Below are 22386 nucleotides of genomic sequence, written 5' to 3'. Positions count from 1 at the left end.
AAAAAAAATTCTCAGGATAGTATCTTAGGAGCAGAGCAAATGAGGTACGGAGTAAAAACAAATAAATAAAAAAACCCTTTTATACAGTACCAGCCCTTCCTAATCAGAGTGGATGGGCTGGAGGGCTAGGGGAGAGTTTCAGCTAAGCAGTAAAATGAGAATTAAATTGTAGCCAGAGGGATGGCAGGTAGTTCAATGGTAGTGCATTTGTGAGGCCCTGGGTTCCATTCTCAGCACAAAAAATTTAAAAATGCAGTGGCTAGATGCATACTTTTGAGGGTTTAGCTCTGTTGGGTTCCTTAATCAGTGTTCCTCAGCTTTCTTTCCTGTGAATTGTGACCCTACCTCACAGGTTAGCATGGGGCGCATGGACTGTGAAGCAATGTGAATGGCTGATAAGTGAAAAGTCTGCTTCAGAGTTCCCCAAACTCCTTTGAACTTTAGGAGGGACGCGTGTGCTATATAGTGTCTCTACCTGTGCCTAGACCACTGAGTCATAATCTCCGGAGGAGGAGCTAGGCAATCCACAGTATCTGAGCCAGAGATGTAGCTCAGTGGGAGTGCTCACCTAGTATTTGTGAGGCCCTGGATTCAATCCCCAGCACCCTCCTCAAAAAAAAGCACAATAGTACAGTATTTGAAACAAGCAGTCAGTTGAGACTTCCTTTGAGTTTCAGAAACGTAAGTCAGAGTTGGAGCAGCTGCTATTATCTCCTCAGGGCGAGGCTTGGAAGCTGTGATCATGAGACAACAGACTGGAAGGATCAAGGTCATTTCCTACCTTTTGCTCTCCCTCCTACAGTCCACAGACACCGGGCACTGCACGTCCCATCCTGTGTCAGGTGCTGGAGTCAGAGCAGGATTTTTTTTTTTTTTTTGAGACAGTGTCTCATTATGTAGCTAAGGATGGCCTTGAACCCTTGAAGTCACTACGTAGCCCAGGCAGGCCTGGAACTCACAGCCATTCTCCTGCCTCAGCTTCCCAAGTGCTGGAATCACAGGTGTGTGTCACCGTGCCCCGCTAGTAAAAGGTGACCTGGGCCACTCTTAAATTAAGGCTCCCAACCTGGACCCTCACTTTTGGTGCCATCTGTAAAATTGCGTGTGTGGGAGGGGACCATCAAAGGAAGTGCTCCTTGGGCTGAGGAGAGACTATGGGATCTGCAGTCTTGAGGACTCTTGACTCTCTGATGCTGAGCACTAAGGCGTCCTGGAAGGCTGAGACACGAGGGCGGGGACATGTGAGGGTTGCAGAACGGAAGCTCCAGGACGTCACTCCTAACTCCTGCCCAATTCATTCCCTCTCAGACGCCAAGATCTGGCCCTTCCATCTCCCGTTCAAGATCTTTCTCCCTTCACACTGGGATTGGATTGAACCCAGGGCTTTCACACTGAGCTACATCCCAGATCATTTAGTTTTGAGGTGGTCTTGCTAAGCCATTAAAAAATTTCAATTCGGGCCGGGGATTTAGCTCAGTGGTGCCGCACCTGCCTTACAAGCGCAAGGTCCCGAGTTCAATCCCCGGTACCAAAAAAAAAGGAAAAAATATTTCAATTCTCCTGTCTCAGCGTCCCAGAGTGCTGGGTTTACAGGCAAGAGCTACCACGATCGGCTAAGATCGCCTTTTAAAGTGGATGCTACTATTCCCATTTTACAGATAAGAGATAAAAAGCGTTGCGGAGAGACAAGTCGCATTGGCGCTCAACCCCGCAACGCATCTAGGACCTGGTCCTGCCTCCAGCCGCAGCACGGCGGCCGCCGATCTTCCGGGCCAGGAGGGGACCTCTCCTCCGACCCCGCCGAGCCTGAGCAACTCCCGTCTCTAGCGCGCGAAAACCCGCTGCCCCAGAAACCACAATGCCCGTGAGCCTCCGGGGCGCTGTCGCATCATGGACGCTGTACACTTCCCGGCTGGCGCCTCCGGAAGCCCGCGAGGCCGGAATTGTGGAAACTTTCTCCATCCGGCCCCTTCCGCGAGGCACCGACATGCTCAGCTCCCGCCCCTCACCCGGAGGACCCTAGACGATCAGAGAAACCGGCGGCTAGAGGCGCCCAGACTTGCCCTCTGGCCTTCGCTTCCGCCGGAAGTGACCTCCAGCAGCAAGTGCCGTTCCTCGGCTGCACGCGCGGGCTCCCGTGGCCCGCAATCTACCCGCGGCGGACTCCACAGCAATGGCGGGCGCCACCCTGCTGCGCGCGACCCCCCGCTTCGGCGGTGAGGGGCGAGGGGGCAAGGGTCGTCCGGAGGCTTGGGGCGTCGCGGTAGCTCGGCTCCGGCCGCGGCCTGACTCCCAGGTCCTTGTCCCGGCAGGTTTCTGTGCTGGCCCTATCCCGTTATTGCAAGGTCTGTCGCGGCTGCTGAGGACTCCGGTGTTGCCCGTCTTGTGCCGTGGCCTGGCGGTGGAGGCCAAGAAGACATACGTGCGCGACAGGCCTCACGTGAACGTGGGCACCATCGGCCATGTGGACCACGGCAAGACCACGCTGACCGCGGCTATCACGAAAAGTGAGCGGGCTCGGGGGCCCCGGGAGCGCCCAGCCTCCCTGCAGGAGCTCGGTGTGGCCCCGAGGCGGAGGTGGGGGGCGTGGTGTGGAAGATGCCGCAGACTGAGCCTGAAGGGTTTAGTTGTGCGCGAGCTGGAGGACCCGAGCAGTCTCCCGCTAGCCAAGCGGAAGCTCAGCGGAGGCTTTCCCTGGAGAGTTGTGGGGGCAACCGCCGGAGCCCGTACCCCTTTAGTTTTGAGACGGGGTCTCGCTAAATCACTAGGTTCCCCAGGCTGGGCGCAAGCTGGCGAGCCTCCTGCTCAGCCTTCCTGAGTGCAGGGATTATGGTGTGTGCTGCCACTCCCGGATCCTTAAGACCTTGGGACATTTTTTTCTGACCCAGGGTTGCCATTTCAGAAAGAGATAATAGATAATGAGGGGTCTCGGGAGGTTCATCCTGGCCCGGCCTTGTTGGGGGGGAGGGACCAGGGGTGTGGCCTGAGCCTTGCCTCCAGCGCTGAGTTTGAGTTGCAAGGCTCTTCTCTCCCTTCCTCAGTTCTAGCCGAGGGAGGTGGGGCTAAATTCAAGAAATACGAGGAGATTGACAATGCCCCCGAGGAGCGAGCGCGGGGCATCACCATCAATGCGGCCCACGTGGAGTACAGCACTCCTGCCCGCCACTATGCCCACACAGACTGCCCAGGTCATGCAGATTACGTTAAGGTGAGGGTTGCCGAGGACGGGCAGAACCTGTCTCCTGTCGAGGTTGATGCTAGGGCAGGTGGGGCGGGGCGGGGCGGGGCGGGGATGGGATGATGGTGCTGTTAAGATATTTGAGCTGCTTGGATGTAAAATTAAAGATTTGTAGCTGGGTGTGGTGGCAGATGCCTGTAATACCAGAATTTAGGAGGCCGGGGCAGGAGGATTGCTGCAAGTTTGAGGCGAGCCTGAACTATACAGGGAGACGTTGTCTAAAAGAGGGAGAGAGAGATGTGGCCATGGCCACCCAGAAGTGGGTGGTGAGATGGCAGAGAAAGGGGCTTAGTTTTTAACTGCCACCTTTGGCCAGATGGAGCTGAGGCACTGAACTTCCTTCCTCCTACCTAGAACATGATCACAGGCACTGCTCCGTTGGACGGCTGCATCCTGGTGGTAGCAGCCAATGATGGCCCCATGCCCCAGACCCGAGAGCACTTACTACTGGCCAAACAGGTACTCAGTCTGGGAGGTGATGAAGAGAGGGGTGGGGCCTCGGGTGACCCTGGACACTGCCTCTGTCTCATCCACAGATCGGGGTAGAGCACGTGGTGGTGTATGTGAACAAGGCCGACGCTGTCCAGGACGCTGAGATGGTGGAGCTGGTGGAGCTGGAAATCCGGGAACTGCTCACCGAGTTTGGTTACAAAGGGGAGGAGACCCCTGTCATCGTAGGCTCTGCTCTCTGTGCCCTTGAGGTGAGGGCAGGGCTGCTGCTGTGGGGTGGGGTTAGATGGCTTCCCAGCTTTGCACTGTGCTTAGGTAGCCCTTCAGCCAATCCCTGGGGAAACTTAGTGTCCTGTTGCCTCCTCCCAACAGCAGCGTGACCCCGAGCTGGGTGTGAAGTCTGTGCAGAAGCTGCTGGATGCTGTGGACACTCATATCCCAGTGCCCACCCGGGACCTGGAGAAGCCGTTCCTGCTGCCTGTAGAGTCCGTTTACTCTGTTCCCGGTGAGGACTCAATTCATACCCTCCCTGCAGCTGCAGCCGAGCCCAGGGGCCTTGATGTCCTGTCCTGTTTCCTCCCAGGCCGGGGCACTGTGGTGACAGGCACACTAGAGCAAGGCATTTTGAAGAAGGGAGACGAGTGTGAGTTCCTCGGACACAGCAAGAACATCCGGACCGTGGTGACAGGTAAGAAGGGTCTGGAGACCGGGGGCTGCTCCCAGCTGACCTTGCCCAGTGAGCCCTGAGCCCTCTGCCTCCTTTTGCTTCTCGCGCAGGCATCGAGATGTTCCACAAGAGCCTGGAGAGGGCAGAGGCGGGGGACAACCTCGGGGCCCTGGTCCGAGGCTTGAAGCGGGAGGACCTGAGGCGGGGCCTGGTCATGGTCAGGCCGGGTTCCCTCCAGCCACACCAGAAGGTGGAGGCGCAGGTGAGAGCCGCAGTGATGTTGAGCAGGGCTGAGCCAGGCTTCTCTGAAAGGAGAAGGGTGTCCAGCCAGGCCTAGCTCCTCCTGCTCGCTCTCCCCACAGGTTTACATCCTCAGCAAGGAGGAAGGTGGCCGCCACAAGCCCTTTGTGTCTCACTTCATGCCGGTCATGTTCTCACTCACCTGGGACATGGCCTGTCGGGTCATCTTGCCTCCGGGGAAGGTAGGAGGGTGTAGGGAAGTGCAGGGGTGGAGCAAGTCCTGGCACACAGTCCCGAGGTGCTGAGACAGCCCAGGGGCCACTTCCTCAGGTAGAGCCTGGCTGCTGGTGCTGCAGGTGAGACCAGGAGGCTGCCCAGTCTCACGAAGGCCTTCCCTCGGGCCGGGGATTTAGCTCAGTGGTTCTAGCACCTGCCTCACAAGTGCAAGGATCTGAGTTCGATCCCTGGTGCCAAAAAAAATGAAAAAAAAAAGAAGGCCTTCCCTGCTCGCCCCCAGGCTGAAGCAGGTTAAAAGCTTAGGTGCAGGCACAGAATGGCTCCTCTCAAAAACATGCTTCTTGTCGAGTTTACTAAACTCAGGCTCTCAAGAAGCCCTGTGATTGAACCTGCATAACCCAAGAGTCCTAAAACATTTTTTGTCAAGAATTTACCTAGAAACACGGACCTTTGAATGTTCTTTGAACATTCTTTGGATGTTGTTTGCATGTGCGTGATGTCCGGACAGACGAGGCTGTCCTGAGACGGCATGATGACCCTGTCGCACTTGTGTCACAGAATGCTAGCAGCACCCTGCAGCCTGTGCACTTCTCCCACTGCAGGAGCTTGCCATGCCCGGGGAGGACCTGAAGCTCAGCCTCGTCTTGCGACAGCCAATGATCCTGGAGAAAGGCCAGCGTTTCACCCTGCGAGATGGCAACCGGACCATCGGCACCGGCCTTGTCACTGACACACTAGCCATGACCAAGGAGGACAAGAACCTCAAGTGGGGCTGAGTCCGGATCTGCTCGGGTTGTCCTGAGTTTAGGACTGCCCTGGCCAGGCTTCTCTCCTGCCTTTGCCCCCCACCCTGAGGGGACAAGCTGCCTCCAGCACAGGGCAGCTACATGGACAGGCCCGCTCGTTGAGGTGGCCTGCTGGGCAAGAGAGGCAATAAACTGTTCTGTGAATAGTGAGCCAGCCTGTGTCTGTCCTTCATACACATTGGTGAAGACGGGTACAGAAAGATGTTGAAGTGCAGGACACACAGGAAGCTCATTAGATCCTACAGCCATTTTAACTGAGTTCCTCTAATGTCAGGGTTATCTCTGACCAGACTGGATAGTCCCTTTAAGGCCACCATTCTCACTGCTATGACAGCTTCAAAGGAATCCAATCTGCTGAGCTTTGTGATTGCTTCGCAGAATGGTACAGCAGGAGCAGTCCTAGGAAGTGGAGGCAGGAGGATCCCAAGTTGAAGCTCAGCCTGGAACTTAGTGACTTAAGGAGACCTTGTCTCAGAAGTGGACTGGGGTACAGGTCTGTGAAGGCCCTGGCTTCCATCCCCAGTACCAGCAGGAAGAATGGTTAGCACCTTGTGCTCCGCTCAGGAGCCGAGACCTGTGTCCAGTAGTTACTGTGTGGGTTAGTGGTTACCTACCAGTCTGAGAACAGTAGCAGCAGCAGAGGTCAAGGTGAGTTAAGCAGTCACGGCAAGCACCTGAAACCCCAGCTATCTGCAGGCCACAGTGGGGGATCACAAGTTCAAGGCCAGCCTGAGAAACAGGCTACCTTAAGAGGTCAGGGCTGGAGGTGTAGCTCACTGGTAGAGCGCCCCTGGCTTCGGTCTCCAGGGCCTGAAAAGGCATTTCGGTTGGGCGTGGTAGTGCATCCTTACAAGCCCAGCATGCATTTTTTTTTTTGTACTGGGTAGCAAATGACCTTGTGCTTGGCAGGTGCGGCACCACTGAGCTACACCCCTGGCCCCCCAGCATGCACTGTGGAGAGGCTGAGGCAGGAGGACCCCAAGGTTAAAACCAGTCTAGGCAATTTAGCAAGGCCCTAATCTCAACAAAAGGCCTGGAGATGTAGCCTAGTATGAAGGGAGGCCCTAGGTTTAAAAAGTGTCAGTATTTACTGAGATTTGAAATTGAGAAAGACCATGTACTGTATTAAGTATGCAGCAGTTTCCTAAACTTAGAATGACTAGCTCAGAAACTGACCCCATACAAGAAAGGCAGCATTCCAGCTGGGTGTGGTGGGACACCTGCAAGCCCAGTGGAAGCAGGAGGGTCCCAAGTCCAAGGCCAGCCTGAACTACAGATCCGTCTGCGAAGCTGCCTGGCTCTTGGGTCCTCCCCATCGCTGCCCTAATCCATGTTCCCCAGCTTTGGCCCTTTCAATAAACTGTCTTTTCCCTACCATGCCCACAGCCTGCTGAGTCAGTCTGCCCTCAATTCTCCGGCCCCGGTCTGAGCAGATTTAACACTGCATGCCACAGAGCGCCAGGGTCGTCTTCCTAGTCCCAGAAGTGGGGGATAATTTCCACTTTACAGATGAGGAGGTTAGGTCACAGGCTCCAAACTGGCTGGCTGGAAGAACCTCCTACGAAGCTTTACCACTTACACATCCCACGCTTCAATCTTCCCATCCTACAACTGCAGTGAGTTGTTTTAAGACAGGGTCTTGCTGTGTAGCCCAGGCTGGCCTTGAACCCCCAGCGGTTCTCAGTTCTCCTGTCTCAGCCTCGCAAGGGCTGGGACTACAGGAGTGCACCACACCCCTACCTCACAGGCCTCGGTTGCCCTAAACCTGGTTCTCCAACCCACTAGCAGCTTCACCTTCACAGGCCCTGCCCACACCACAGACCCCTCGGTTGTGCCACCAGTAAGGCCTCCCTGGGTCAATACTTCCGTCATCAGAAGCACTAAAAATTACAATTGGTACATAACAATATTTTTAGAAAATTACATAAAAAATAACCCCATAAACAAGGTGTGAAAAGTAGACATAATTCGCCAGGTGCTTGCTTTTAGCCACCAGTCTCCCAGAACATCATAGTTCCCACCTTCACAGCTGCATTAAATCTGGAATCGTTTTCAAAGCGGTCCAGGAAGGCCCTGCTCTGCTCTGCCCCACCCTAGGCTCAGGGAAACAGACTACACTTCCTCTCTGTGGTGGGCACAGATAAACGTAACCTAGCACCATACAATACTATGACCTTGTCCTCACCTCCAGAGCAAAACTACAGTGAGGTTAAGTTAGTTTAAAATTTTATTTTTTTATTTTTTTAATATTTTTATGTAATAAAAAGTAAAAGTCCTTGTCCAACCATCCTTGTGGGGCATCTGTCTTGTCTCTCACGAAGGTCACTCAAGTTAATGGGAAGAAAGAACAGGGGGCCCAAGTCTGAGATTATAAATAATAGAAAATAAAAGATCTTCCGTCTCCAGTGGGGGAACAGATGAGAGGCTGGGAGGGCAAGACAGGGTGGGAACAGGCAGGGCAGAGCAGGAACCCCCACCCCGCTGGACCCTGGCCCTGCCCACTGCGAGGCCCCCATTCAAGGTGCTTGGCAGGAATTCCCCAGCTCCCGGGGACGGGGTGGGGCCAGGACTGGTCCGAGCTGCCGGGGGAAGAGACATAGGTCACTCTTCCCTCCGCTCACGGAGGTCTCAGGTCGCGGCCAGGACAATCTTCAGTTCCCCGGGGGGTGGAAGGGGAGCTGCTGGGAGGGATGAGATTGAACTGGTTGGAGGGGAAAGAGAAGAGAGCAGGAGCATTAGAACCCAAGCAGCTGTCCCTTCATCAATGCGTCCGGGGGTTGCGGGCTATGTGGGAAGGAGCGGGTCCTCGAGGTGTCTCATGGGGCTGTCAGAAGCACAGGTCAATCGCCGTTTCCCAGTACACCAGAGCCCTCACTCGTGTGCCCAGCACAACCCCCGCACCCCAGCCTGGCCCTGTCTGCTGCGCTGACCTTACCTCGGCTAAGTCAGGAGACAGTCGGGGTCACTGAGAGCTGGGGAGGCAGTGGGGAGGGGGGCTGCTGGATCACAACTGAGCGAGGACGGAGGGAAGCAAAGGACAGAGCCAGGAGCAAGCCCCTGGCGGCGGCGACTGTGGCTTCTGCCCACCCTACATACTTCACAGACAGGTGCAGGTCGGCGGGCGCCCGGCGGGACAGCCCTGCCTCCAAGACCCCTCACTCCCCGCCCAGAACCCGTGCATCCTGCCCCACCTGCAGCCCCTCAGCTCTTCCATGCCAAATTCCCCCAGCTAACGAGAACTCACGAATCCTGTCATCGGCTCCTCCTGGAAATCCAGGCGCCTGGCCAGGCTGCTCACCTTGGGGGTGTCCGATGTAGGGGTAGGGTGAGGGTGTGGAAGCTGAGAGTGCAGGCACCCCACTCTGGGGCACCGCGCCTTGGGGGGGCCCCCCATGGCTCTGAGGTGGGTGCAGCAGCATCACCTGGGGCGGGTGGGGAGCCCCAGGGTGAGGGGGCGGGGCTGCCGTGATTCCAGTTTGGACATGGGCCTGCAGAGAAGAGAAGACGGGCAGGAGCACCCGGGCTGCCACGGGCGCCTAGAAGGCCGAGCCGGGCACACTCCTGTAGGGGCGACCAGGGACTCCCAGGGGCCTGCCCCACGGGCACTGTTTCCGTAGACTCGGGACTCAGTCCCTCAGGCACTCACCTGGGTAACGTGGGCCATGTTGGTGAAGCTGTGGGGCAGCTGCTGGTGGGGATGGATGGCATACACAGCGGCTGGCTGGGGGAAGCTGCTCTGAGGGGACTGGGCAGAAGGTCCCGGCGGCAGAGAGGGTGGCGTGCCTGTCAGGGCCCCTGGGTGATACAGGTTCTGCTGGGGCTGCCCACTGCCCAGGTGTGGGGCCTGCCCCGCCTGGTGCTGAGGAAGCAGCAGGGGGAGCCGTGAGTACCAGCCAGTCTCTCCAGCACCCAGCCCTGCCCCAGCCACATGCCCCATGGCAGGCACCTGGACGGGACTGGGGGCCGCATGCTGGGACTGCGGCTGGCTCCCAGTGGGCGTGGTGGCCGGCTGCGGCTGGTGGGCGTGGAGCGGCGTGGCATGATGTGGATAGGACTGGTGAACAGTGGCTGCAGTAGGAAAGAGGGAGAACCGCGCTCAGCACGAGGGGTGAGGAGCATAGACCAGCGCAGGGCTGGACCCAGGGCAGCTCACCATAGAGGGCTTGAGGGGTGGGCTGCTCTGCAGATGGATACTGAGGAGTAGAGGACGACACAATGGCCTGGGGATGGCTACCCGACGTCAGCATGCGTGGGTTGCTCTGCAGCATGGGGGCAAACACCGGCTGGGGGCAGAGAGCAAAGCAGTCAGCACGGCAGCCTGCCACTCAGTGCACACAGAAACCCTGCCAAGCTGATGCTGCTGCACACAGCAGAGGGGAATGAGATGCCAGCACTCAACGCCTTGCTACAGGCCAATCCCACCAGAGCCAAGATTTAAGGTCTGATAGGAACTAAGATGCACAACAGATGTTGGGAAATGGGAAGTGTTCAAATGGGAAGGGGAAGAAGGGAGGAGGGCAGGACAGAAAAAAAGTGAAAACAGAAGGGAAAAATGGAAACAAATAGGGAGGGGAGGGGAGGGGGCTTGAGGAGGGAATGGGACAAAATTTTTTAAAAAGCTTTAAGGTCTGGTCTGACACCAATGCTGCAGCTTGCCACCCCCACCCCCCAGGATGCCAGCGCCTGGCAGGGCCCGCCCATCCCGCCCGTCACCTGTGAGGGGTAGTGGGCCATCGGCTGCATCATGGCAGGCTGGCCTGGGAACTGCTGCGGGTTGTAGGGGATGTAGGAGGAGTACGGTGTGGCGGCCACCAGGGGTGGGCCAGCAGCAGCTGCGGCCTGCATCATGGGAGGAGCCGAGGCAGGCTGGTGCTGGTCAGTACGCTGAGGGGGGAGGGAGCCTGCGGACGGCAGGCAGACGGTGCAGAGCTCAAGCTCCACCTGCAGGGAGCCAGGCAGCACCGCTGGCCCCTCCCGACCCCGCTCACCTTTCGCTCCCCGGTACTTGCCCTGCTGCCCAGGCACTGAATTGGATACGGGGTATGGATACATCTGAGGTGCCTGGGGGACAGGAACACAAGCGAGGTTGAATGCCTTGGTTACAAATGTCCACAACAATCAAGTAACAAGTGCTGGAGGGTGTGGGGAAAAAGGAGCCCTTCTACACTGCTGGTGGGAGTGCAGACTGGTGCAACCAGTATGGAAATCAGTTTCAAAAATAGAAATTCTACTGACTGAACTACTCCCCTTCTAGGACTCTACCTATGTTGATAGCAGTGTAATTTCTTTTTTTTTTTTTTTTTTTTTTGGTTTTTGAGGCAGGGTCTCATTATGTAGTCCAGGCTGGCCCTGAACTATGTGGCCCAGGTTGGCCTCGAACACATGCTGATCCTCCTGCGCCAGCCTCTGTGCTGGGATTACGGGCGTGCGGCACACCTCGCACAGCAGCACAATTCACAATAGCTAGATCTAGGAAGCAGTCTACATAGACATCCATCAACAGATGAGTGGATAAAGAAAAAAAAATTTTTTTGGTACTGGATATTTGACTCAGGACCTTGCGTTTTTGAGGCAGGCACAGTGCCAGTGAGCTAAATCCCCAGCCAAAGAAAATGTATTTTTGGGCCAGGGATTTAGTTCCGTGGTTCTGGTGCCTGCCTCACAAGCGCAAGGTCCCAAGTTCGATCCCCGGTACCGAAAAAAAAAAAGAAAATGTATTTTTTATATAACAGAGTACTACTCTGCCATAAAGACAAAATGAGTAATCTGTAGGAGGAAAAAAAAAAAAGAATGAACTCCGAGACTAACCACAATGTTAAGTGAAAATAAATCAGACACACAAGCTTAAATATTGCATGGTTTCTGGTTTTTTTTTTGGTACCAGGGATCAAACTTGGGACCTTGCACTTGCAAGGCAGGTGGCGAAACCACTGAGCTAAATCCCCAGTCCCACATGGTTTCTTTTATATGAGAAACCCAAAATATAACTTAAGAGCAAAATGGAAGAAAAGATGGTGGGAAACAGAAATGGACCTTTTGTACCAACGTCCCATGAGGAATGTAATCATTTGCAAATGTACTAAAAGACAAACAAAAAGAACTGAAAAAGAAGAAGGCCTGACCTGGCCCCTTAGACTTGTCCCTAGCCTCGTCTCCTCCCCACCTGCACAGCTGGTCCCATGTGGATCTGAGGTATGTAGGAGATGTACTGGGGGCTGTAGAGCCCGCTCTGGCCTGCTGTCAGCACCGGGATGGAAGGAGTTGAATGAGTCCGGGGCCCTGGAGAAGTTGGGGTACTGGTAGATTTGTTCTGCAAAAGATGAAGGAAGATGGCATTTCATTCCATGTGTGTCGAGCCCATCCTGACCCAGCAGCTGGCGTTCATGGGTGCTGTGCGCTCCAGTTCCGGGAGGCCAGGGTGAGCACCAAGTCACTCACACAGCAATCGACAGCCACAAATCCTAGTTTGTGTACCAAGTCCCAAACAAATGATGAATACTGGGACAGTTTTCATGCCAAAACCAAATTCAATGAGTTTCAGAGTAGCTGAGTGCCCAAGCACAACTGTTCATCCTGTATTTTTTCTCATTAAGCCTCCTATCAAATGCTGAGGTGGGCAATCTCCAATTACAGCTCAGGAGATAGCAAGAGATTAAGAGGCTACGGGGCTTGCCCAAGAACCACAAACCCTGTAAGCACGTGCCAAATGCTGACAAGCAGCAGCCATGTCAGTGGGCCCAAATGAATACATCTCCTGACCACCTCGCTCAAACACCCCTGTGCAAATGTTGAGAAGCACCTGTGAGCCCCACCAGGCGACCCGGAGACATGTCTCCTTACCCCCAAACCAGGCCGAGTGCCACTACCCCTGCTCTTGGGCAGCATCTCCTTGGACTTCCACACAAGCCAAACTGGCACCAAGCCGCTTCCCCTCAGCTGCACTAGTGCCCCTCCCCAAACCCCAAGTCCACACTCTCCCGGCCATCTCACCACAGACAGCAGAGGCTTTGTGGGATTGAACTCCTTTGCATTGGGGTTCAACGTCGACTTCTTTACTTGTCTGTAAAGAAGATGAAGTCAGTCCTCACAGCCTGCCCCTTATCACCAGACACCACCCAGCTGCCAGCCCAACTTACTCAGCAACAGGACCCTCGTCTTTGTCGTCCCCCTTGAGGCCCACTGGAGGGCTGCCAGTTTGGCTTGGGCAAGGAGGCAGGGGCTGCTCTTGGCCCTCAGTGGCTCCTGATGGTGCCAGGGGAGCTTTGTCCTCCTTCTCTGATACGGACTCTGTCTTGGAGGACACTGGGGACCCCATGGGCTCTGAAGTCAATAGTGCGTCCTCCTTCTCCTTCCCTTTGGCTTCTTCCTTTAAGATCCGGGGAGGGAAAGGATCCATGCTGGTCTCAGGGGAGCTACTGGGCTGAAGCTGGAAGGAGAGATACACACACAGTCCTGTCTGCACCAGACCCCAGGCCCTGCCTCCCATCATCCTTGCTTGAGCTCGGATCTTCTACCCACTTGGCCCTCTGACTGTTTTATCGATTCACCACAAAAGCCCATCATATCCTACAATCATCCTGGGTATCTCCACTATGCTCACCTTAAACTGGGACCCAAACTTTCTCAGTTCTTCCAGATGAAATCTTTTCTGTTCATTCTGAAGGCCAGGGACTATGAGAAAACAGTGGAAAAAAGAGAGAAAATATAATATGTGGCCGAGGATTTACCTCAGTGGTTTTGCTGCCTGCTGAGGAAGGGCAAGGACCCAAGTTCGATCCCCGGTACCAAAAAAAAGAAAAGAAAATATAATATGCTTCTTTTGCACAGGCTGTTTACACAGTGCTAGTAGTCCAGAGGTCAAGAAACCCAGGGAAGGGCCGGGATGTAGCTCAGTGGTGCCACACCTGTTCCACAAACGCAAGGTCCCGAGTTCGATCCCTAGTACCAAAAAAGAAACCTAGGCGTGGTGCACACTTAAAACAAGCTGAGGTAAGGGCCGGGGATTTAGCTCAGTGGTTCCAGCGCCTGCCTCAAAAGCGCAAGATCCCGAGTTCGATTCCTGGTACCAAAAAAATCCCCAACACACACAGAAGCTGAGGTAGGGCCAGGGATTTAGCTCTGTGGTTCTGCCGCCTCCCTTGCAAACGCAAGGACCCCAGTTCGATCCCCAGTACCAAAAAAACAAAAACAAAAACAAAAGAAGTTGAGGTAGGAGAATCACAAGCTCAAGGCCACCGTGGACTACACAGTGAGTTCAAGGCCAGCCTGAACTATGTAGTGAGATACCGCCTCAAAAATCAAAACCAAACCATCAAAAGAAACCCAGAAAAACGAGCCACTCTTGAGAATCCTGGAAGTGAGATTCAGATCAAAGGGTTGACAGAAACTGCTTCTGAGTCCTAGCAAACTGGCTCGTCCAAATGTTCTCCCAAATAAAAGGGCACTAGATATTGGCAAACCAAACACCCCAGGCTGTGACGGAGCTCAGTGGCAGAGTGCTTGCCTGGCACATGCAAGAACTGGGTTCCATCCCTAGCACACACACAAAAGACACAAAAAAACATTTTTAAAAAAACCTACCAAACCCCAAAAACTACAACCCTCACCTTTCCCAGCTATCCGGGCCAGCTCCTGGGACTCCAGAGTTCTGCCAGGTTCCTTAGTAGGGAGTTCTTTTACTGAGCAAGGAGAGAAAGAGATGCCTGAAGGTCCTCCTGCCCAGAACCACACTTCAGATTGTCCACAGCCCTCAACTGCCCAGCTCTTACCATCTGTGGGAGTCAGTGAGATCTTTGGAGAAGCTGGGGAAATGGAGCCTACTCCCGGATCTGTGACTGATGATGTCACAGGTATGGAGGCTGAAGAGGCTGCCACTGCCGAACCCATGGGAGGCTCAGGACAGGAAGCAGAGAGGGGGGCAGGTGCAGCGGACTTGGGAGAGCGTGGAGGGTACATCCGGCCCACTGGAAGAAAAGGGAGAGCTGAACAATGGGTACTGCTGGTCATTAAGCAAGTACAGGGAACTTTTTTTTTTCCTTTGGCATCCACGATCGAACTCAGGACCTCGTGCTCGCCCGGCAGGCGTGGCACCACTGAGCTACCTCCTCAGGCCAGTACAGGGGACTTCTAAAAATCCAGAGAATGTGTACACATTATTCCCAGGATCATAGGTGTAAAGGTCTACAGGACCAAGGCAGGTAACACACGCAGGAAAATGGCCTCATGGGCACCATGAAAGCCTAGAATGCTTAAAGGGTAATTCTAATTCTGGGCCAGCCAACTAGAACTATGCACTAAGGCAGGCTGTCGTGGCACAACTTCCTGTACACCAAAAACATGTTCTATGATGTCTGTTTTAAAATGTTAGAATAAATTCAAATCTGAACAAAAGTTGTCTGCCAATCAGACCAACTTATGCATTGCCAGGTTAGGATTTCTGCAATAGGAAACAAAATTTTTTCTCAAAAAGGATAAATCTAAATCCCAAGCCCCTGAAACATCTTCAACCTGTCCTCCATCCTAGCATTCCAACAACTCACACAATTTACCTCCCTGTACAGCTTTCTACCCATTTCTTCACCCGCGTCTACTGAAGCTTCACCTGCAGGAGGAGGTGGAACAGAAGTTTCTCCAGAAGGCCTACTGCTGGGCGAAGACAGAGTCTTGGCACCTCTCAGGGGCCGCTGTGCTTTGGGGGACATGCGGGAAGGGCCTATTTTTTTTTTTAAAGATGAAGAAAAAGAAGAGACAAAGCATTTGCTATTATATCACCACCAATGCATCATCCTTCCAACCTGTGTAAGCCCTTTCCGTGGGCCCTCCCACCTGCCTTATGCCCCTTCTCTACCTATGTGCTCCTTCACTCACCTCCATTGACACCACGTGCCTCAGAACCCGGGCCAGGGCTGCTACTGTCAAGATGGTGAGGACCACGAGGGGGCAAAGAGCTCAGGCCAGGCCGGCCACCCCGAGAACTGCTGCATCGGACTCCTCCTCGGGGACCTTCTCGCACACGTTGAGGCAGAGGGATATACTTGCCCTCCCTGGGGAAGGAGTTCAAGTTAGGACAGGCAGCCACAAGCCCACACATTCTGGCAACATGAATCCTTTCTTTCAGAATTCCCTCCCCTTCTTCTCTGACACCTGGCTCCAGCTCCCTTTGCTGTCCCACTCAAAGATCTGCTCCAGTTAAGTAGCTGTGGCTACAGCTTAGGACCTTATATTCTGTGAACAGACTTAGCCAACTTGGCCAGTGTTTTACAACCCTGCCACTCCTGACCTATGAGAAGGGTTCACGGGGGAGCTTTCACAAGATGTGTATCACATACAGGTTGATTTGTTTTGTAAAAACAAAAAACAATGCCAGGGCATGGTGGCACATGCCTGTAATCCTAGCACTTGGGAGGCGGGCGCAGGAGGATCACCTTAAATTCAAGGCCAGTCTAAACCACACAGTGAGACCTTGTCTCAAAACAAAACAAAAAACAAATAGCATCTACTTATAAATAGGCAAAGAAAGTATACTAAAATCCTAAAAAAAAATTTTTCCTTCCTCAACCCATAAGCACATTACTTATTTTCATTAGGTTTCACTCTTTCAAACTTAAACATTGGGAACTAAGTCTCTGCCTACACCTTAACAAGGTGGTGAGGTTTAGTAACACTGTACGAGGCTCTGGGCCCAGGGTGAGGCCATTACCATGAGCCCAGCTAGTGCTGGCTGCCCTAGCAATTACCTTGCCACCAGGCTAGGGCTCTCCCGCCCCGAGCCCTGCCGCTGCACTGCGCTGTGCTTCTCCTCCTCCGTGCGTCCGTCGTCATTTTCCATGGCAATCCTCAGGCGGTACTGGGGGCTAGACTCGATCTCTCGAGCCAACTGGGCTGCACGCAGCTCCCGCTGGCGGAACTCTTCAGAGTTGTCTTTTTCTAAGGGCACCCTGAGAGAGAACAACCAGAGACCACTATCATTCCAATGCCAGAGGACAGAAGAGAAAAAGGAACATTTCTATCAGTCCTATGACCAGCTCAAGCACACAGGGCTGCTTAATCCCATCAGTAACTCAGCATGGTACTGAGGACTGAACCCAGTGCCTCAAACATGCTGGGCAAGTGCTCTACAAGGGAGCCATGTCCCTAGCCCAAACAGCACATGTATTGGCCATCTATTGGGTCCTAGGCAGAGCTCCGAGGCAGATTCTGAATCTGAAGGACACAGACGCTTATATACTGCAAATCCTAAAGGGAAGGTATGGGTCGATGGACAAGAAAGCAGCTACTTCATCTCCACAGGATGGCCCAGAATCAGAAAACCTTGGAGGAGTCCTTCACAAGGCAGGTCAGGAGTTAAGGGAAGGGCTGTCTGGATACCCAGAAAAGCACACACAAAAGCCATGTTCCACCTAGAGATCTGCCTTCTGCTGGTGACCTCACACCCTGCACCGCACTACCGGGAAGCAACAAGCTACTCACGTGTAAGAAGAGAGACTACTATCATAGGTCGTCTTCACGCCATAGTTCTCCTCATTGAACTTGAACATTTCATTGGGATCCCATCCATTGGACTAAGAAAAAAGGAAGGAGAATGTTTAAAACCTATCACTTTCCTCCCACCAGGCTAAAAAATTGAAATGACCAAACCTAGAGTAGAACAAAACATGACTGGTGATAGTTATCAACTTCTACTGGCAATACACAGCATAAACTGGGAGTAATTAATAAAACTAAGAAGTTCTAAGAGCTAAAAAATTCATTTCCAGGTTTATAATCTAGAAAATTCTAGCACATACATATGGGGTTATGTGTTGTAAGGGGCAAGAAGGTTTTGGGTTTTTTTTTTTGCAGTATTACAGACTGAACCACTAGAGCCTTTAGTGAGCTACACCTGCAATTTTCTTTTCATTTAACTTTCATTTTTGAAAGAGGATCTCACTAAGTCGATAAGTTCCCCAGGCTAGGCTCAAATTTGTAACCCTCCTGCCTCAACCTTCAAGACAGCTGGAATTACAGACATGTACTACTACCCTACCATGCCTGCCTAAAAAGGCACTATTTTTAGTAAAAAGATAATGGCAACAAAGCAGATTACCAAGGAAAAGGGAAATGCACCTGGGGGTCTATATATGTGGATATATGTGGTTAAAGTAATAAAATAAACCTTTGTGTCAAAATGAAGTTTCAAGAGGCAAGAAAGCAGATTCTTGTTCAACTTAAAAACACAGAACAAAACTCATTCATTTGGGAGATTTTAAATGCATTAAAGTTTGCTTTTTGTTTGATTTTTTGGGGGGGGTTTTTTTTTTTTTTTTTGGTACTGGGGATCAAACTTGGGACCCTGTGCTTGCGAGGGAGGCGCTGGAACCACTAAGCTAAATCCCTGGCCCCAAGGTTTGCTTTTTGAAGGGAAATGAGCCTATAACATAAACAAGCCCGATCACACTTTCAACTGTCAATATTTTCCTCCACTCTTTCCAAGAATTAACTTGGTTCCCAGAAGGGGGCTCCCTGCCAACAAGCCATGTTCTGCTGCGCGGCTCTGAGGGAAGGAGGCTGTACCATGTCAGACTCCAGGTCGTAGTCATCACTGTTGCTGTCACCACCTTCCCAGCGCTGAAGCACCTTCTCTTTGTGCTCCCCATTCACCTTCGAGTTCATGGCAATGGCAGAGTCAGTGAACTTGTCTGTAGGACAGATGCAACGTAAGGACTGAGGTGATTTTCAATGCTTCCTTTCCCCTGTCTTACTCGCACCCCCACAGTAATTCAGGAACAAGGAACCCTAAGAGGCCAAAGCTTATCAAGAGTATGTATGCTGAGTTTCAGGGTAGGGGTTGGAAAAGGGGCACAACTGCCACAAGCTGACCAGGGAAAATATGCTGGAACTCAATTCACTACTACATTTTCAAAAAGAAACACTCAGCCACCTCCCTCCCAAAGGGGAAAACAGTAAAGGAAAAAACCAAACAAGTCAACACGTTCTAACTGCACACAAACCTCCCTCTCTTCACACCGACTGAGTCTGACACAATAGTCTGACAATACCTTTAGTAGCATAATTGAAGTCAACGTTTCGGAAGTGGACAAGCATCACATCACTTGGTTTAAACACCATGGTATCCACAATATCTTCCCGACGAGGGCCACCGGCCGGCTCAGATGCTTTCCTGTGCACAGCATCTACTGCTAGTTCAAACTACAAAAGTCCCACCCCCAAAAGTCTTGATTAGTATCAAGAAACATGAAGACAAAAACAGGTCCATTTCTCTTTCTAAAATTTCCCCAATACATTTTTCATATGCCTTGTCTTTTCAATACCAGTCATACAACTTAACAAGTCTCAAACATAAAATTATAATATTAAAAAACTTAAACTGAAGGCCTGCCAGGAATGGCAGTACACACTTGTAATCTCAGCACTTGGAGGATTGTTGAGAGTTCAAGACCAGCCTAAGCTATGGTCGGGGATTTAGCTCAGTGGTTTTGCCACTTGCTGTGCAAGCCCAAGGACCCAAGTTCAATCCCCGGTACAAAAAAAAAAAAACAACCAGCCTAAGCTAACAGTGAGTTCAAGGCCAGCCTGAACTACATACCAAGACCCTGTCTCAAAAAAACAAAATACACCCTACCGAAACAATTAACAGTATTGTCTAATACCACCCAATACACCTAAATTTCATTCTCCTCCACCTCCTTCCATGTAGCTCCAAAAATGAGCTTATGTGATTACACTGACCTTTGAGCTCAAGGTTTTGAAAATGCCTTCATAAGTGGTACCATTTTTAACCTTCACATCACAAGTGGAACCCTAGGGACAGTGGGAAAAAGAAGAGGATTGACTCCAGAAAACTGATATACTGCATTTCTCAAACAACCTAGGGTTAAGTGTTCACTTACCACAACAGCTGTCAAGAAATGCAGCATCCTGGAATTGTTATAGACACCTTCGAACACCTGTGACACACAGGGAGAAATAAAGACACGGCCAGTAAACACCTTTTTCTAAATGGCCACACTGCCCTCATATCTCATTTGTGTCAGGGCCCCTGGCCTTTCTGAACCCATCTATCTCTGCAACTAACCAGCCCTACATTCTCTTGTATTTTTTAGGACTATGTATCTTATGGAAGAACAAAGGCACTCACAGGTGACTGTGGGGGTCCCTTTCCTGTGCTCTGTCCCCTGCAAAAGAAGGAAAGAAGTTAACAGTAAATCCTAGAACCACTTATGAAGTGAAGCTGCTGATTTAGGTTACAAGTCAATTCATCAAGATTTTTCAAATTCTCACCTTAGAGAAAAAACGAGCAGACAATAAATGCTAAAAAACACGTTCCCTCTAAATGCCAATATAGGAGAATGCAGTTAACAATGGCTGTCAATTGCTCTAACGCACCACACGTTGTCACTTTCTCCAAGGGTCAGAGAGGCATGCTTCCAACACACTAATGCTGCAGCATTCAGTAACCCACACTCACCCTAGATGTGAAGGTGAACGCTCGGGGAGCACAGGTGCAGAACTACTTAGTAGCTCAGGCACATAACCTCCCAAGCGGTAAAATCATTTTCAGTCGCCTTACGCTCGAAACCTGGGAGGAGGGGTATTCCTCCATCGCCACCCTATCCCCCCATCACTCATTCAGCCTATTACCCACTCTGCAGGGGTCACCAATAGCCAGGTAACACCGCTCCTCGATGGCTGATGTAACCGGCGGTAGAAGAGGGCGAAGAGGGGGCCGCTGATGGGGCCGAGGCACAGCGCAGCCGCAAAAACCATCCACCGGGAGGCCTCGCCCGGTCTGCGCCTGCGCCCTAAAGCCCAAGGGCCTCTTCAAATGCCCCTGCCTACGAGCAGAACCCACTGCGCCTGCGTATGCCGCCACTCTCCCATCGCATGTTCACAGACACACGCAGAAGGAACCGAGCGGCGTCCGCTACTCACCGACTGACACTACAAGAAACCCCCAGTGCACACACGCAGTCCCTGCCCTACGAGTTACCAAGGCCCGCGAACGCCCGGGTCATGAGACGCGGCACCCGCGCGCACGTCAGGGGAGCGCGCGCGGCCGAGGCTCGGGCCCCAGCCCGCCGGCCGAGCCTCCTTCCGCGCCCCCGCCCGGCCTGCTCCCCTCCTACTGGCCAGGCCGGGAAGAGGGAGGGAGCGGCCCGCTCCCAAGTCCCTCCCTCCCCATTGGCCAGACTGCGGGCCGTGCGCCCCCCTCCATTGGCTACGGCCGGGGACCCCTTCCGGCGGCTGACTCCCCATTGGCTGAAGCTGGGGACCGCGAGACCCTCCGCGGTAATGGAGCCCGGGACCCCAATCACCTCCTCGCCCCCCCACCTCCCCGTTCCGACGGCACCGGCAGAACGCGCCCCGCCTCCCCTCAGGCCCGGCCGGAGCCCTCGCTAGGCCCCGGGAGCCGAGCCTGGTCCCCAGTGCCCCGGGGCCGCCCGGGCTGCGCCCTCCGGCCTGCAGGGACCCACCCCGGCCTCCCGCGGCTCCGCACCCCGGAACCGAGCCCGGCCCCCGCCCGGAAGCCCACCCCGCTGTACCTGGCACTGCCGACGGCGGCCGCCCCCGGCCTCTCCTGATGCGGCGGCGGCGGCGCCAAGACGCCTTCGGCTCCGCGACGGAGCCCGCTTCCAGCAGCGGCTGCGGGCCCCAGGCAGGGCGAGGCAGCCGCGGGAGGGCCTGCGGGAGCGGCGGCGGTGGCCAGCGGCCCCAGGAGGCCGCCGTTGGGAGGACTGGTGCCGCCGGGAGGCCGGCGGGCCACGGCCTGTTGCGCGGGGGGCGGCTGCTGGGACTGGGAGGTCTGTTGTGGCGGCTGAGGCTTCAACATGACGGCAGCGTCCGGAAGGGGAATTAGGATGGGAGAGCGCGGGGGCCGGGGTTGGGCCCCCGGAGGAGAGCGCGGGGAGCGAGGGGATCGGGAGGCGAGGACCCGCCGTTGGCGGGCGGGGGAGCCCCGCGGGTCGGGGGTGGACCGAGCAGACCGGGCGCGAGGCTGCGCCGCGAGGCGGAAGGGGAGGGGGTCCGCGGAGGAGAGCGAGGGCGCGCGGGCCGGCCTGCGCGTGCGCGGCGCCGGGAACGGGAGGGAGGAGCGCGGGCGGGGCCCCGCGGGGGGGAAGGGAGAGCGCCGTGAGGTGCCGCGCCGGGCGGTTGGTGCCGAGCTAGAGAGGACCTAAAATAGGTGAAGCTCGCACTCCCAGCCCTTGGAGCAGGTAAGGAGCAGCGGAGGCGCTCACGCGCGCCAAGGACTTAGGGCTCTAGCTCTCAAACCGCCTTGAAGCTGGCGGCTGCGGTCCCCTCACAATGAGCGTGAGAAGCGCTGGGGGCGGAGCCCAACGAGCGGAGAGGAAGAGCCGGCGGCCCCGCCCACCCACCCCTCCTGATTAACGTCGGACGCCTCCGCGCAGCGTGCGATTTTCACGTCACAGCGTGAGATTCTTCCGCCACTTGGCGACCCATGGGCGGAGCCTTGGATGAAAAAAATCCCCAGGCTGGTGAACCCTAATGGCTTCTCTTAAGCGGCAGGGTTCCAAAGGTGCTGTTGTCCACCTTATCCTCGTTATCCTCTTGCTGAGTATTAAAGTGATTAGCTCCAAACCAGGACGTGGTGTAATCCCCTCCCTCTGGGAGGCTGAAGCAGGAAGATCCCAATGGAGAGTATGTTCCTAGACAACTCATTGAATAAAAACAGTGTATGTGTCCATCTCAAACACAAGGTTCCAAGTTTGATCTACCAAAAACAAAACAGT

The 22386-nt window shown here is 54.0% G+C and overlaps 2 protein-coding genes across 35 annotated transcripts; one reads left to right on the top strand and one right to left on the bottom strand.

Annotated features, from left to right (window-relative positions):
• Positions 1 to 1923: 1923 nt before the first annotated feature.
• Positions 1924 to 5788, top strand: Tufm (Tu translation elongation factor, mitochondrial). The gene is made up of 10 exons (XM_004856037.3): positions 1924 to 2216; positions 2313 to 2507; positions 3042 to 3208; positions 3593 to 3697; positions 3775 to 3939; positions 4061 to 4193; positions 4272 to 4376; positions 4466 to 4617; positions 4718 to 4837; positions 5435 to 5788. The coding sequence occupies exons 1-10, from the start codon at positions 2174 to 2176 to the stop codon at positions 5606 to 5608; spliced, it is 1359 nt and encodes a 452-aa protein (XP_004856094.1). The 5' UTR covers positions 1924 to 2173; the 3' UTR covers positions 5609 to 5788.
• A 2064-nt stretch (positions 5789 to 7852) lies between these two features.
• On the bottom strand, positions 7853 to 21706 carry Atxn2l (ataxin 2 like). Of its 34 annotated transcripts, none has more exons than XM_013076428.3 (24): positions 21181 to 21705; positions 19776 to 19812; positions 19528 to 19584; positions 19367 to 19438; positions 18676 to 18826; positions 18191 to 18315; positions 17108 to 17199; positions 16375 to 16575; positions 15506 to 15681; positions 15240 to 15350; positions 14407 to 14601; positions 14245 to 14316; positions 13239 to 13309; positions 12775 to 13064; positions 12629 to 12698; positions 11802 to 11948; positions 10627 to 10699; positions 10352 to 10539; positions 9792 to 9921; positions 9585 to 9706; positions 9285 to 9497; positions 8883 to 9126; positions 8574 to 8733; positions 7853 to 8339 (listed from the first exon to the last, which is right to left on the bottom strand). In XM_013076428.3, the coding sequence occupies exons 1-23, from the start codon at positions 21465 to 21467 to the stop codon at positions 8579 to 8581; spliced, it is 3279 nt and encodes a 1092-aa protein (XP_012931882.1). In that variant the 5' UTR covers positions 21468 to 21705; the 3' UTR covers positions 7853 to 8339; positions 8574 to 8578. The 34 variants fall into 34 exon arrangements, with proteins under 34 accessions (XP_012931882.1, XP_021093061.1, XP_012931889.1 ...); XM_021237402.2 differs by having other exon boundaries at positions 8937 to 9126; XM_013076435.3 differs by having other exon boundaries at positions 8574 to 8610; positions 8937 to 9126.
• Positions 21707 to 22386: the final 680 nt, after the last annotated feature.

Source organism: Heterocephalus glaber, unplaced genomic scaffold (genome assembly GCF_053883595.1).
Source record: "Heterocephalus glaber isolate CG9 unplaced genomic scaffold, H.glaber_assembly_v1.0 deba00000943, whole genome shotgun sequence".
Classification (NCBI taxonomy): domain Eukaryota; kingdom Metazoa; phylum Chordata; class Mammalia; order Rodentia; family Bathyergidae; genus Heterocephalus; species Heterocephalus glaber.
Note: the sequence above shows the minus strand (reverse complement) of the source record. Positions and strands in the feature narration are given on the sequence as shown.